Source organism: Rhincodon typus, chromosome 14, assembly GCF_021869965.1.
Source record: "Rhincodon typus isolate 14 chromosome 14, sRhiTyp1.1, whole genome shotgun sequence".
Classification (NCBI taxonomy): domain Eukaryota; kingdom Metazoa; phylum Chordata; class Chondrichthyes; order Orectolobiformes; family Rhincodontidae; genus Rhincodon; species Rhincodon typus.
The window spans coordinates 57,736,483-57,751,102 of record NC_063345.1 but is presented as its reverse complement, the minus strand read 5'-3'; the positions used below and the strand labels follow the sequence as shown (position 1 = coordinate 57,751,102).

Genomic DNA, 14,620 nt, shown 5'->3' with positions numbered 1-14,620 from the left:
CCTGCTTCTGGTTTCTCTTGCTATGTGTGGAGAATGTAACCTTACTGACACAAATTAAACATCACTACTGGATTCCAGTTCCTCCAGTCATAAATATGTAATACGTGCATAAGATAGAAAATCTAATCCTAGTTCAATGCATGGTTACCTTTGCAAATATTCCTGCACTTGCAAATAATAGCTAGCGTGCATGCACACGAACCTGATGGAGAAGATTGGCCTGGATGCTGGATACTTTTCATTGCACCCGTGGCCCATCTCAAAATCTCTCTGTCTGGCCGTGTACTGCCATTAACTGTGAGGCCTGAGAAAAAGTACTGTACTCTCTCACCGGTGCAGTTCTTAGCAATAAACTTGTTTAATATGATACAGCTGAGACATTTTAAGATGATTTTAAAGCAAGTTAGTAATTCATGATATGGGGTTTAAGAAGCAACTTTACTACCTGTACAAAATACATTGCATCCTTTAAGTAGCTAACTATTGACCATGAATTGTCCATTACATTCCATTAGCTGTCTACTAACTGAGGACTTAAGAAAGGGAGCTACTTGAGACAATGGATTCAGATAGGGCGTTCATGTTACAACCAAGGAGATGGAGGAAGATTTACAGATATTAAGTCGAAGTAAGGGAGGAAATATTACAAGCAATTTTGGTATGTTCAAAGTTAGCCCTTGAATGTGACCTGATTTGCTGGATATGGAACTCGAAATCATGAATAACCCCAAATGAAAAGCAAAAAAGAAGCTGGTTTTGCCTTAAATTACAGATGAAAATAAAATCTAATCCATTGGAGAACATCATAAAACCTGTCCCTGTTTGAAGCAAAATCAGTTTTTCCTCTGTAAATCTTTGAATTTTCAAAATGGGCCACTGTATTATGTTGAATAATGAGACTCGTGTTTGCTGAAAAATCTCATAAACCACAAAGTGATTTCTAAAATCCCAAGCCAAATTGTTTGCTTTATACTGTGTATGACAACAGTACTGCTGTTCATTCTTGTGTAAGGTTATCTGGAGGAATGCATTCAAAGTCCAATGGAGAAGATGATGTAGAATATTTGATGCAAGTTTACCTGGCTAATTAAATTCAAAAACAGAATATCTAATCTAGGGTTTTGTTTGGATTTGATAGAAGAGAAAATAAGGTTAGTATGATGATGGAGGAACAAATTATAAGTCTGCATTTTGAGTTCTTCGTACTAAGTTAAACATTATTAGGGGCAGAGTAATGCCAAGAAAGTGGACAGCAGACAAAATGATATTATGCCGTTATACTAGGAGAAATCTCGTTTCAACAGATTGCTTAAACCTGAAAATAAATACCATGCTGTAATTTTAAAAGGTTTGGAAATAAAAAGATGACTTCTGTTTTGTAATACAATATATGGTAGAAGTTGTTAGGAAAAATATATTAAATATGAAACAATGCTGTAGTGTATTTGTGTGTAATGTTCATGATATATATTGTGAACAATGTCTGCTCTACTTGATACAGAATTCATAGACTGCATTATAGAGATGATTCTGACTAGTGGTGCAAACACTCGAGCTGAATAACTGTCCTTGGCATTGAAAATAAATCAACTGTTGTCTCCACACATCTGCTATCCGTTCTGTTCGTTAATTTTTCAAAGGCTAGGTAATAAGTCAGGGCTAGCGTATTCCAGGGAAAATGATTTTCAATGCCCTTATCTTATGTCTTGTCAACTGTTTCTACGCCTTGTATAAGGTTCCCATGTTATCTCCAGTTAATATTTCTTGTACGTTTTGGATTGGTTATATTCTTTCCATTCCTGCACATAGATGAAGCACAGCATTTTATTGCAATCTGAATGATATTTAGTCCTTTTGTTAGCAATTTTTAAATATTTGATGTTATACTTTTTACTTAAAAATGCTTGGGGTGGGGGTCATTTTTTTTTTTTTTAGTAATTAAATGTCAGTGAGGATTTCTTATTGTTGCGTTTCTGTTGTTAAAATTCACCTGCTCTTACCATTAACCTTCTGTATCACTGACTGCATTTAACCAGTGATTCAGCGATGGGATTCTTAGAGATTCTAAAATCCAAATATAACCACTAACCTGACCGCCCGTTGTCAACCCACCAAATGTCAGAGAAGTCAAGTTGACATAACCAGTTTTCTTTGGGAGAAGCAGAATTATACTTGGAGTTCTTTATAGTACTAAGTTACTTGGACAAATTGTCATAAAATTGAGGAAATAATTTGAAATGTTTAGTACAAACTCAATTAGTCCCCATTAGTGAAGGCTAAAACTGGATTAGATTTATTTTTCTAAATTTGGGCTTGTAAGTGTGAAACAATGAATAAAATATGTTTTCAAGTGTTTAAACTACAGACATGTTCAGAAAGAGAAACTTTACAGAAGACTAAGACAGGTTTTGCATCCTTCCTATTTTGAATGAATGAATGAAAGTCTTTCCCAATTGTACATGTCAGCATATGTGAAGCAACTATTCCAATCCCGTTCCCAGTAGTTCCCTGTAATCAGCATTGAATTAGTGTGATATCTCTCACCATATGTACAAAATGGCTTTTGTACAAAATACAACTTACATTGCCAAGTTAGTATGAGACGGGATTGGTACAATTGTTGAGCCAGCATCAAATTTATGCTGTATGTGACCTGGAGCATAATAAATAGTGCATGAAAAATAATGCTATCTCTGTCAACCTTTGTCATTACAAGCTCAGATTTACTTTAAAAAAAGTGCAGAGAAGTTGGTGAAGGAATGTGATTTTAGTTACTAAATGTCATTGGCTTTTTTATTGATTTATATGTTCTTCTTTGCAGAAGAAACCAATTTCTCTAATGTTGACTTCAAATCCTCTTGCAGATAGAAGATTTTAAATCATTGGAGAAGATTTCAAGAAATGTTCAGTCTATTGTTATTATTGGTGGTGGATTCCTGGGTAGCGAATTGGCCTGTGCTTTGGGAAGACGTGGTATGTTTCAGTTTATTATTGTGAAAAATTGAGTAGAATGGCCTATATTCTCTGGTATTTAGAAGTGATCTCATTGAAATGTTTCACATTTTTAGGAGGGTGTGCTAGCTAAACACTGAGAGACATTTCCCCCTACCTGGGGAGTCAAGAATGAGGGAGATCAAAGGGATTCCATTTAGAACCTAGATGAGAAATCTCTTTGCTCTGAAGTTTGAAGGTTTTTGACACTCTTTTATATGCAGAAGATGTTGGCTGCTCATTTGATAAATATATTAAAGGTGGAGATTGACAGATTGGACACTAATGGGGTTGGGAATGTGGAAGTGGGGCAGGAAAATTGTATGGATGGGGAAGTCCATAAAGTTCATCTGTGACATTGAATGACAACAGGCTTGAGGTACTATAGGTCCTCCTGTTTATATTTCTTATCAGATGGAGGGCTAGATTCTTTGCACATTCATAGGAGATGGATTGGAAATCTAGGCTAGAACGTACTTGTACTATGCTCTTGCAAGTCATGTTTCTGCATGACTCTGATAGATGAGTAGCATTTGTGGAGGAAACTTTATTAAGTTTTGGGGAAAATCAGGGTATGTTGTTAATTTACTAGATCTTTTTGAAGTTGCATTGTTTTAAATTAATGTGGCCTGGTCTGAAAGTTATATTGCAATTCGTACGTCAGCTGCCTTTGGATTAAAAGCTAAAATATATGCATTGATTAAGCTAAATATGGATTTCAGTTGAAACAGCTGGTAAATATAAAGGTATGGCTTACTTTACCAGACTGAAGAGACCTCAAAATTTATACACATTAACTGCTGACATGCCAACTTTTCTGTCGTGAGCTCATCATGTTAATGGTATCTCTCCTGATAGTGCTTTGAGTTCAAACAAACAGGCAGTCAATTCCACTGTGTGCTCGAGGAGCTGATCTAATCTGGGACCACCACCTCTTTGCCTTGATTTGACCCTATACCAATGGAATAAGATTTGGGAAGAAAACTGGCCAGGTTTAGAGCATGCTGAATGGACGGATGATTGTTGACATTCTCTATCTTTGCTCACAAGTATGGAATGGCCAAATTAGTGAGAGATTTTGTACATTTCATCTAGAATAGCACATGCCATGGGATCTTCAGCAGAAAAAAGAGACCTGTTAAGCGTAACAAGACTGGATTAATCTGTCTTTCTAGTCAACAGGCGTTAAAACATTGATATCCTCCATGTAATATATAAAGACTTTGCAAAATTGGTTGTGTGATTAGCAGTTATTGATGCTCAGATGCCTCACTTAGCAAAATATCTTTTATGTTTGCAAAAATTCTAAAGCTTTTGGAAGTCCAGTGATGATTAGCAAGCATCAAATGTGAAAAAAAACTTTCCTCCTTACCTAACAATGTTTTTTGTTTCTTTTAACTGTAATATGTTAAATTACAGCACGGAACACAGAACTCGAGGTGATTCAGATATTTCCAGAGAAAGGAAACATGGGCAAGATTCTACCAGAATACCTCAGCAATTGGACAACTGAGAAAGTAAGGAAAGGTAAATATTTCTGTTTACTATTTGTAAAATCTGATTCTACAGGATTTAGTTGGCAGAGGGCATTACACTCTGGAATTTTGTTTCTCCATGTATTACAAGTAAAGCATACTTGCAAGGTGTCTAAATTTTTGACTAATATTAGTGACTTAACATTATACAACTTCCAATATGTACATTCAATTTTAAATCTTGTGAAAGTTTAAGATTCAGTATGACAAAGGGAAATGACTTTTATTTCTAATAACTTACTATAGGCTAGAAAATCCTATCTCTCTCCTCTGTGTTTTCTTCTTCCCATCAAAGATTTTGTTCTGCTGATGTTTCAGATTAAATTGTTACACTCAGCATATATGTATTGTGTGATGCAAAACAGAACACTGTATAATAAAGTATATCGGATCATTACTCATTTGGATTTGCCTGGTAGGGGGTTAAGCAAAAAAAACAGTATTCTTTAAAATTAGCATTAAGTAAGTTGCATAATTTGCCTTATAGGTGGTAAAATTATATTTAATGTTGTGAATTTTTGTACAGGAACAGGAGTAGGTCATTTAGTCCTTCTAACATATTTCACTATCCAATTTCTTATCAATGTGTCAGCTTATAACTCAGTTGATAGCACTCTTATCTCTGAATCAGAATGTTATGGATTCAATTCTCACTCTGAAGACGAACGTACAGATTTAGACTGCTACTCCAGTGGAGTACCAAGAAGGTGCTATGTTTTGGCCAAGACATCAAATTGAGGCAATGGCTGCTCTCGGGTGTCCTGATGCACATCCCGCACAAGCTTCCCTGAAACAAATTATTTGGTTTTTATCCCATTCCTTGAGTATTGGTGAAGTTGCACCCATGCAGGCAAATTGAGGGTATTGCATCACATTTGTGTCTTTTGTCCTGTAGATACTGGATAGGCTTTGAGGAGTCAGAAGATGACTTATTTACTACAGAATTTCTAGCCTTTGACCTGCTCTTGTACTGCAGTGTTTATGTGGCTAGAATTGTAACTCCCTAGGATGCTGCTAGTGGGAGATTTACCGATGGTAATAACGAATATCGAGGGGAGGTGGTTAGATTCTCTTGTTGAAAAGGCCATCAATTGTATTGTATGAATATTATTTGACACATAATTTGCAATGTATGAACTTAATGGTCTGTTTCTCTCATCCAGTGAACCACCATGTCCAAAGCCTTTTAATTGATTAATATTGGTCAAAAGCATTGCTATTGTCATGTAACAAGATTCCTTTTCTTCAGAGGGTGTTAATGTCATGCCCAATACAGTTGTGAAATCTGCAAAATATCAAGATAAGAAAGTTATTCTGAAACTTAAGGATGGGCAAACAGTGAGTATTCTTAACATTAATTTGCAAGTTCTTGTATGTGCAGTATTTAAAAAGTACTTTAGTCTTGTTGATCAAAGTTCCAGTTAAACACCTTTGCTATCCTGTTTGCAGATAAAGACTGATCATGTTGTTGCGGCAGTGGGCCTTGAGCCTAGTGTGGAATTAGCAAAGTCAGCAAGGATGGAGTTGGACTCAGACTTGGGTGGATTTAGAGTAAATGCAGAATTGCAAGCACGTTCAAATATTTGGGTGGTGAGTATATCGAACATAGCCATTTGGAAACTGATTTTTAAAAACCGTATTTTGAAAATACTGATGCTTGTATTGTTTCAGAGTAGAAGTGTCTGAATATGGAAGTATGATCTATGGTCATGTTTATTTTATTGTGTCTATTATTTTCCTTAGGAAGTTTTTTTTTAATTTCAGATAAAGATAAATTTATGGTAAAGTTCTGAAACTGAGCACAAATGCTAACATGTTTCACTTAAGAAATATGATACAAATATATAAATTTAATCTTTCAGAAGCAAATTGCACACTGCCTTCTTAACAAAACATGGAAATGTTTATTTTGAGTTTTCTTTACACTGTGCAGGCTGGAGATGCTGCTTGTTTCTATGATCTTAAATTGGGAAGGAGGCGTGTGGAACACCATGACCATGCTGTTGTGAGTGGCAGGTTGGCTGGTGAGAACATGACTGGAGCTGCAAAGCCTTACTGGCATCAGTCAATGTTTTGGTATGAATTACCTTTGTATCCACTTTCAGCAAATGTTTATTTAATAATGGTGACACATGTAAATGTCTCATACTGACCAATTTGTCACAATATGTAAAATGTTTTTCCAGGTCTAACTAAATTCTTTCTATTAAAGGAGTGACTTAGGTCCTGATGTAGGATATGAAGCGATTGGTATTGTAGACAGTAGTTTACCTACTGTGGGAGTATTTGCAAAGGGGACTGCTAAGGACACCCCCAGAGCTGTGACACAAGAATCTGGTAATTACAAAATGTTACTTTTGTTTCTTAAAAAGATATAACACGATTTGTGTGTAATTCACCTTCAATTAGTACTGTTTGGTTTTTTGTTTGTCCAGTGTTTTATGATACTATTTTTGGATTCAATAACTTTTTTTCTCAAACAAACTAATGCTGTATTAAAACAACATTAGAATTGGTGGTTATTTTCTATTAACATCTTTCAAAAGTCTGCTACTTTTTGAACTAAGTTGTATTTGAAGTGTTTGACCTGAATTTAAACATAGAACGTGACAGAAGGTGGACAGTAGCAGAACGGCTGCCCTGCAGAACTGTCTTCAGCAGAATAGAAAATCAGGCTGGGCATATAACAAAATCTTTCACTCTAGAAAAGGTCTAACTAGCCCTGAGATGACATGTTGCTAAGATGTGAGCGCTAGAACAATCCTATCCTTGTAATTGTCTAGTGGGATCTGCAAGCATCCAACTGGTTTGAGGGAACACATGATGGTCATGTGTTAATTATAAGGGATAATTGGGTGAGCAGTTGACTGTCTGTCTGCATGAGGTACAATTAGTCAGCATGGTTGGAATTCGTGGTGTGTGAACTAGAAATAGAACTGACTAAAAAATATATGACTGGACTCTGTCTAACCACTATTTTAGTTGTGGTATTTAACAATCCTCTCTCCCAGGTGTTTGCTGTGTTAGCTGATAATAAGGTCAGAGTAAAGGTGCTGTGAGTTGTAATATTACTCCAAGGTAGAAAGATTGGAAATCGCCAGGATTCTGGTTTGTGGTAACTATTCAATGACTCTTGGTCTACATGGTATACATTTTTGTAGATGGCATGTGAAATTGTAATGTGTTATCTTTGGAACATAATCAATGTGATTGGAAGATTGGCTACTCATTAAACAGACTTTTTACCCCATTCAGATAGCCAAAATGTCTTGACCATGACTGCTGTATGTTTTGTTCTTGAATGTAGGGACAGGAATCCGTTCAGAAAGTGAAACCGAAGAAGTAGCCACTTCTGTAAATGTATCTGCTGGTGCTGCTTCTTCAGCTCATCCACCTCAGGAAGGGGAGGACTATGGAAAAGGTGTCATCTTCTACTTGAGAGACAAAGTGATTGTGGGAATTCTGTTGTGGAATATTTTTAATAGGATGCCGATTGCCAGAAAGGTTAGTTTATTACATTGAATGTTTTGTACCGAAACAGGCTATTTGGTCCAACTAGATTGTACTGGTATTTTTGGCCCACGTGCGCGTCCTTCCCATCCTACTCCTAATTCTAATCCTATCGATGTATCTTTTTACTGCTTTCTATATCATGGACTTAACTAGTACCCCTTTAAATATATCTGTGCAATTTGTCTCAACCACTCCAGGTGGGAGCAAGTTCCACATTCTAAATCACATTTTGGGGGGACCCAGGGTGGTAGAGTTGAAGAAGAAACTTAATTTCAGTGCTATAATTATGAATTGTCTTATATTTGTAGTCTCAAGTTTTGGATTCCTTACAAGTGGAAAATTCTTCTCTATCTCAAACATCTTTATATTTAAAGATCTCTATTAGGTTATCCTTCTCTCCTCTCACTAATTTAGCTGACTAGTGAAATACGGCACCATTCAAGTTTGTTTGGTTTAGAAGCCATTGTAATTGTATTTTAATGATCTACAGTAATCCTAACCAGTGCACTTACTCAATTATTTATATTCTTATAAATTAATATAAGCAAATTGTAAATTCATACCAAGGCTGTTTTTATTGCTCGAGTCTGCAATGGAAACTTCAGTCAAAACGTTTACTGGGGAGAATGAAAGACTTAAATTCTTCCGTTCCAACTTCTGCCCTCCCTACGACACAAAATATCAACAATTAAAGTCATGTGGGATGCTGATTGTGAACATGGTATAATGCCCTCAACTTTTGCAAGCTTCAGATTCAACCACATCATCCTTATATTAAACCAAAGAACTGTAGATGCTGGAAATCTGAAACAAAAACCAAAATTGCTGGAGCTCAGCAGACTTAACTTTTCCGTTCCCGTTCTGAAGAAGGATTGCTGGACCCAAAACATTAACTCTGCTTTCCTTCCACAGATGCTGCCAGACCTGCTGAGTTTCTCCAGCAATTTTTGGATTTTTTTTTTTGTTATCCCTAAACTTTGCCCAGTGTCCAGCTCCATTGCACTATCTCTCCAGTGTTATCTGTCTGCCTGTCTGACAATGACCAGGCTTCTCTAGCAACAGTTTCTTATTCACTTCTTTATTTGTCACCTTTGCATTCTCTCGAGGATCCATTCTTGAACTTCATCCACATCACTTCCTTATCTGTTGTCTGGTGCAAGATTCTTAGATGTATCCTAAGCTTCCACACAAGAAAAAAAGACTGTGCTTCTCCAAATTCCTTCACTTGCCAGTCTGCTATGCAGATTTAAGAATTTCTGTTTTGGATACAGTTGTGAAATGGCACTCAAAATGGATTAATTTGGCTCAAGTTCATTTGCATAACGACTAATGTAAAATCCGCAAAGAGCTAGTGCAACTTGTTAGTGTGATGTAATAGCCCCTTCTTCTTTATAGAAAAACTTCAGTATATTTAAAAATGGTAATGATGCAGAATAATATGTTCACCAGAAATAAGTATTTGTTTTCATTAGTGTATCCAACCTTAGATTTATGAATAACCTTGTCAAAAATCACTGAAAATGTCTTTTATACATTATACTGGACTATTTCATAGTTTCGGTTTGTGATGCAGAGTGAACCCAAGATTGTTGGTTTAATTGCTGCACCAGTTGAGGTTACCATAAAAGGTTCTCCTTCTCAACTTCTCCCCTTGCCTAAGACATGGTGATCCTTGGGTTAAATCATCACCAGTTGTCTGTCTCTAATGACAGAGCAGCCCCATGGTCTGGTGAGACTATGGTGACTTTACCTTTTAATATTAAAAACTTTTAAAGTGTTTTCATTGCTCCTTATGCACATGAGAAAATGAACCAGAGCATTTGATGGATTTTTATAAAACTAAATTGTGGTGGCAAAATGAATCCTAAGCCAGTGTAATTGATGGTGGAAAACATTAATAGAAGTGATTGTTGTGGTTTTTCCTGGTGGTTTTCAGATGGTTTCATCTGCAATGCTGAGACATGCAGAAACTCTCTGTCCAGTCTTGGGTCAGTCTCAACCTTCCCTAGGTAAAGCTATCATCTTTGCCTGTCAGTGATTCCATTTTTGTCCCTACTCACTGCTTCATGCTGACCCAGACTCTTCAGAACCACGGCATCCTACTTCACCTTAAGGTGAGCTTCCAAATCTATATTTAACAACAATATATTCATTTTTAAAGCTCATTTCAATATAGAAAGACCACCTCATAAAGATATAAATAAATAAGATGAGAACAATAAGAGGTGAGCTCATTTGAACATAAAAGATTCTTGAGGGTTGAGAGGATAGATGCGGGGTAGTCTAGGGCTGGAGTCTGAAAATAAAGGATTGCCCATTTAAGACCGAGATAAGGAGGAATTTCTTCTTGGGGTAGGGAATTTGTGGAATTCTTTACCAAGAGGGTTGCTGGATCATTAAGTCTATTGAAGGCCGAGAGAGGCAGATTTCTAATCGGTAAGGGAATCGAGGCAGAAAAATGGAATTCAGAATTAGCAGATCAACTATGATTTCATTAGAGAGCAGAGCAGACTCAAAGGCCTGAACGGCCTACTTTTTTAAGTCATGGTCTTGTAGATCTTGTCTAAATGAGAAACTACTAGGAGAGTTGTTAAAGTTCTTGATTTTAGGGAGGGTTCAAGGATGAGAGATAGAGGTCAAGGGATTGAGCAAAGGAATTCCAGAGCAAGGGTTTTGGCTCCTAATGGTGAAGGTAAAAAGGAATGTTGCAAAAGTGACCAGAGTTTGGGGGAGTTTGTAGGACTTGAGGTCTCTTGGAGAAAGGGTGGAGAGAGCGCTTTAAACACAAAGGTAAAAGTCATGAAGCTGAAATAGTGTTGCTGAGTGCCGTTGTAGTCAACAAGAGTCAGGATGCTTGGCAAATCAGTCTTGTTGTGGGATAGGTAACAGACGGCAGAGTTTGAGGTGATAGTGAATTAGAAGGATAGGAATCCAGTAAGAAGAGCTTGCAGGCATTCAATCTGAAAAGGACTCTTGCATCTCAGGATTTCCTGACCATTCTTCCAGTTTTATTTATATTCATTACTCACAAAAAGTATGTTCTCACAATGTAAGTGGTTGATCTCCCCTCCTAATTTCTCCTCCTCGATCTAAGTTTCCATTTTGTTTTGCCTCTGCGAAGCACCCAGGGACATCTTCTGTATCAGAAAGACCATGTTATTTGAATTTGTTAAAAGTCTCTGTTCACTGCATTCTTCAAAACAAATTATTTTAAATGTCCCATACTCATCTGGGGCTCAGAGGCTGAAAAACTAGCAGCTTCCAAAGGTTTGCCTATTGTACAAAATATGAAACATGGTTAAATGTTAGAATGGAACAGCTGAGCTATGTGTCATTTCAAAATGGACAGCATTTCATTCTCACTTACGTTAATTTGACAACATAATTGTTAAAAAGGCGTTAATTGTTTAAATAATAATATTTACATTAGTTACTTGCCCTACGCCCACCCTGAATACTTCTTGAAACAAAGACTTGCATTTATAAAGTGCTTTTCATGACCACCAGACACTGCATAGTGCTTTACAACCAATAAAGAACTATTCAGAAATGTGTCACTGCTGTATTGTAGGAATCACAACAATTAATTTACACACAGCAAGTTTCCAGCAAACAATGTCATAATGACCAATCATATTATTTTAAAAATTGTTGGATTAATATTAACCAGAACACAGGGTGGCATGGTGGCTGGGTTGCTCAGTGGTTAGCACTGCTGCCTCACAGCACCAGGGACCCAGGTTCGATTCCAGCCTGGGGCGACTGTGTCTGTGTGGAGTTTACACGTTTTTCCCCATATCTGTGTGGGTTTCCGCCGGGTGCTTCGGTTTCCTCCCGCAGTCCAAAGATGTGCAAGTTAGGTGGATTGGCCATGCTAAATTGCCCATTGTGTTCAGGGATGTGCAGGCTAGGTGGGTTAGCCATGGGAAATGCAGGGTTACGGGGATAGGTAGGGGGTTGGGTCTGGTTTAGATGCTCTTTGGAGGGTCATTGTGGACCTGTTCGGCTGAATGGCCTCTTTCCACACTGTAGGGATTCTATGGCTTTGACTGAAACACCAGTGTTAACTCACTGCTCTGTGCCTTGGAATCTTTTACATCTATCCCAGTAGACAAATGACCCTTTGTTTGATGTCTGATCTGAAAAATGGTACCTCCGATAATGCAGCACTTACTCTGGAGTCAGTGTAGACTTTTATGCTCAAACACTGGAGTGAGATTTGAACTGGAACCCTGTGGCTCAGGCAACAAGGCTACTATCTGAGCCACAGCTGACATACCTGCCCCTGGCAAAAATGTTTCTGTTGACATGCTTTTAAATGCTCGCTCCTTAAATAAACACCAAAAACCTCAAAGACCTTGCAAAGAGCACTGTTTATTTGAACTACTTCTTAGATGTGTGAAGCTACTTGTTGGGAAGTGTTCTCTCATTTCCGTGAAGCTTGCCATGGGATGTTCATTTTTATAGTTATTATTACTGCAGTATTGTAAAACGTTCCTAACTAAGGGTGCACAATCTGCCAAAGGTTTTGGATAGTAGCTGAGTGATGCAAAATTGAAGTCAATTGGAAGGACTTCAAAATCTTAAAATTTGACAGCAGAGTCAAACGCATATTAAATCTCTACCAATATTTTCTCTAGTGAATTTCTTAGTCCAATCCCATCTGGAGCATAAATTTATATAAAGCCTTTCGTGATTTTGATGTCCTGTGCAGTGCTATCACTGTAATGTGGCTCGACACAGCAGCCAATCCATGAGTTTGTTCACAGTAAGTGAATAAACTACATTTTTGGAGTTATTTTCAACCATTCAGGGGCTAATATTTAACAATGTGGCTGCGACCTGTAGGATGGATGGCAGGAAAAGTATTTAAATTGGTCAGTAGATCAGTAGGAAAAAAAAATCAGAGGAAATCTCAGTGTAGTTTATCATTCATATTAATGAATTCAATTCAGTATTACATATTAATAAAACTATTTTTGACACCTGTAACTTAATATTCTAGTAGTGTTTGGTCATGTTTCTGTGCATTAAACAAATCTTAGAATTACTTCATATTAAAAGCAGAAGACAGAGCAACTACAGTGAAAAATTAAACACAACTTTTTTAAAGATGCAGATTATACTTTCAGAAAATGGTTTCTGTTCATGGATCATGGGATTATCCTGGCCAATGAATTAATTGCCTCAGTAGCAAGATACTGCTTCATATTCACATTTCTCCACACCCATTCTCCTTTGCCACTCATTATGTCTTCCAGCAGACAATTTAGAATCACATTGGTAGGAACTTTAGGATCAGTTCTCCTATTCTCCTACAAGCATACAAGTTTCATACCTCATCTGAGATAATCTTAGGTCCAAGTCTACTCAGTCCAGAACACCAGTGGTTTGCCATATTGGAAGTTGACGATCAGAGTGTACACTCTTGGTGGAGGAAGTATACAATGCAGTGGCGAAAGCCTAAAGGAAGGCACTTCAGTACTGTGCTGAAAAGGTCTAATGAATCCTTTTTTTTCCCCTATAGGTCATTAAGGATGGTGAAGAACATGATGACCTCAATGAAATTGCGAAGTTGTTCAACATTCATGAAGATTAGAATGCCCAAAGTTTAACTGTGTATATAAGAGTCTAGATTTTTTTTTTAAATTGTAAGCATTCTTTCATGCAGGAAATCAAGAGCTTGAATTTTCAGAGAATGAAAGTAATATTTTGTGAACTTTCCCATGATCTACAAATTGACTGAGTAAAAATATTTGTACCATGTGCACACAATCAAGATTTTCTGAACTAAATATTAAATGTAAAAAACTGCATTTAAAAACATATTTCCATTTAAATCTTTCATGATTTAATTTTCGGTCAGTTACGTTTTTAGCTCATAATGATGTAGCAAAGAGGATATGACAATCCCATTCAGATCGAAGTTCAATATCAGTTTCAGGTCAGTAATTCAAAGTAGTTGTCAGATAAGGGTAGAGAAGTATCCAACAGGCAGGAATATTTTGACATGGAGTCATCTTGTTGATGAGTCAATCGATGCATGAAATTACAGATAGTTTCGTAGGAGCAGCAACCAAGCTCTGAGTGTAGTTCACCTAGTTTCCCCTAAGAATTATGAAAAGCTCTTAAAAGTACGCAGAAAATAACCTGAAAAGATAGAACATTACCATGGGTAAAAGATTTGTATCAATATAACTGTTGGTTTCTCCATGGAAGAAGCTAATTTTTGCAGAAACAAAATCCTTTTTGTTGCTTTGTGTCTCGTCATTTCAGACTTCTTTCTCTTAAAAACTGCTTCACCGATTTACTAACAGAGTGGCCATATTATTTCAGAGCAACTTCATTGTTATTGAGGGAGCACAGTCCAGCCTGGAAGTTGGTGAAGTATATATCTGATCATGTATTTGATGTACATTGGATATATTTTTCATCATTATGCAGCATACCCAAGCATAGTATCCTTTTCAAATAACACTTCATGAAAGTTTTAGCCAAATGATAAATAACTTACAATGATGGCACACTCAAACTCATTGTAATTAAATTTAGTTTCTAGTAGCTCAAACCAATTATCCAAA

At 36.9% G+C, this 14,620-nt stretch overlaps 1 protein-coding gene across 3 annotated transcripts in view; it reads left to right on the top strand.

The window, feature by feature from the left end:
• The window catches only part of aifm1 (apoptosis inducing factor mitochondrion associated 1), a 43,702-nt gene extending 29,837 nt beyond the window's left edge, over positions 1–13,865 (top strand). For all 3 annotated transcript variants that reach the window (XM_020531097.2, XM_048604987.1, XM_048604988.1), the window contains 8 exons: positions 2,865–2,973; positions 4,411–4,518; positions 5,776–5,864; positions 5,976–6,116; positions 6,460–6,602; positions 6,739–6,863; positions 7,834–8,030; positions 13,567–13,865. In XM_020531097.2, coding sequence (XP_020386686.2) covers positions 2,865–2,973; positions 4,411–4,518; positions 5,776–5,864; positions 5,976–6,116; positions 6,460–6,602; positions 6,739–6,863; positions 7,834–8,030; positions 13,567–13,638 — 984 coding nt within the window. In that variant the 3' untranslated portion in view covers positions 13,639–13,865. The remainder of the gene's footprint in view (positions 1–2,864; positions 2,974–4,410; positions 4,519–5,775; positions 5,865–5,975; positions 6,117–6,459; positions 6,603–6,738; positions 6,864–7,833; positions 8,031–13,566) is intronic.
• The last annotated feature ends 755 nt before the right edge of the window (positions 13,866–14,620 follow it).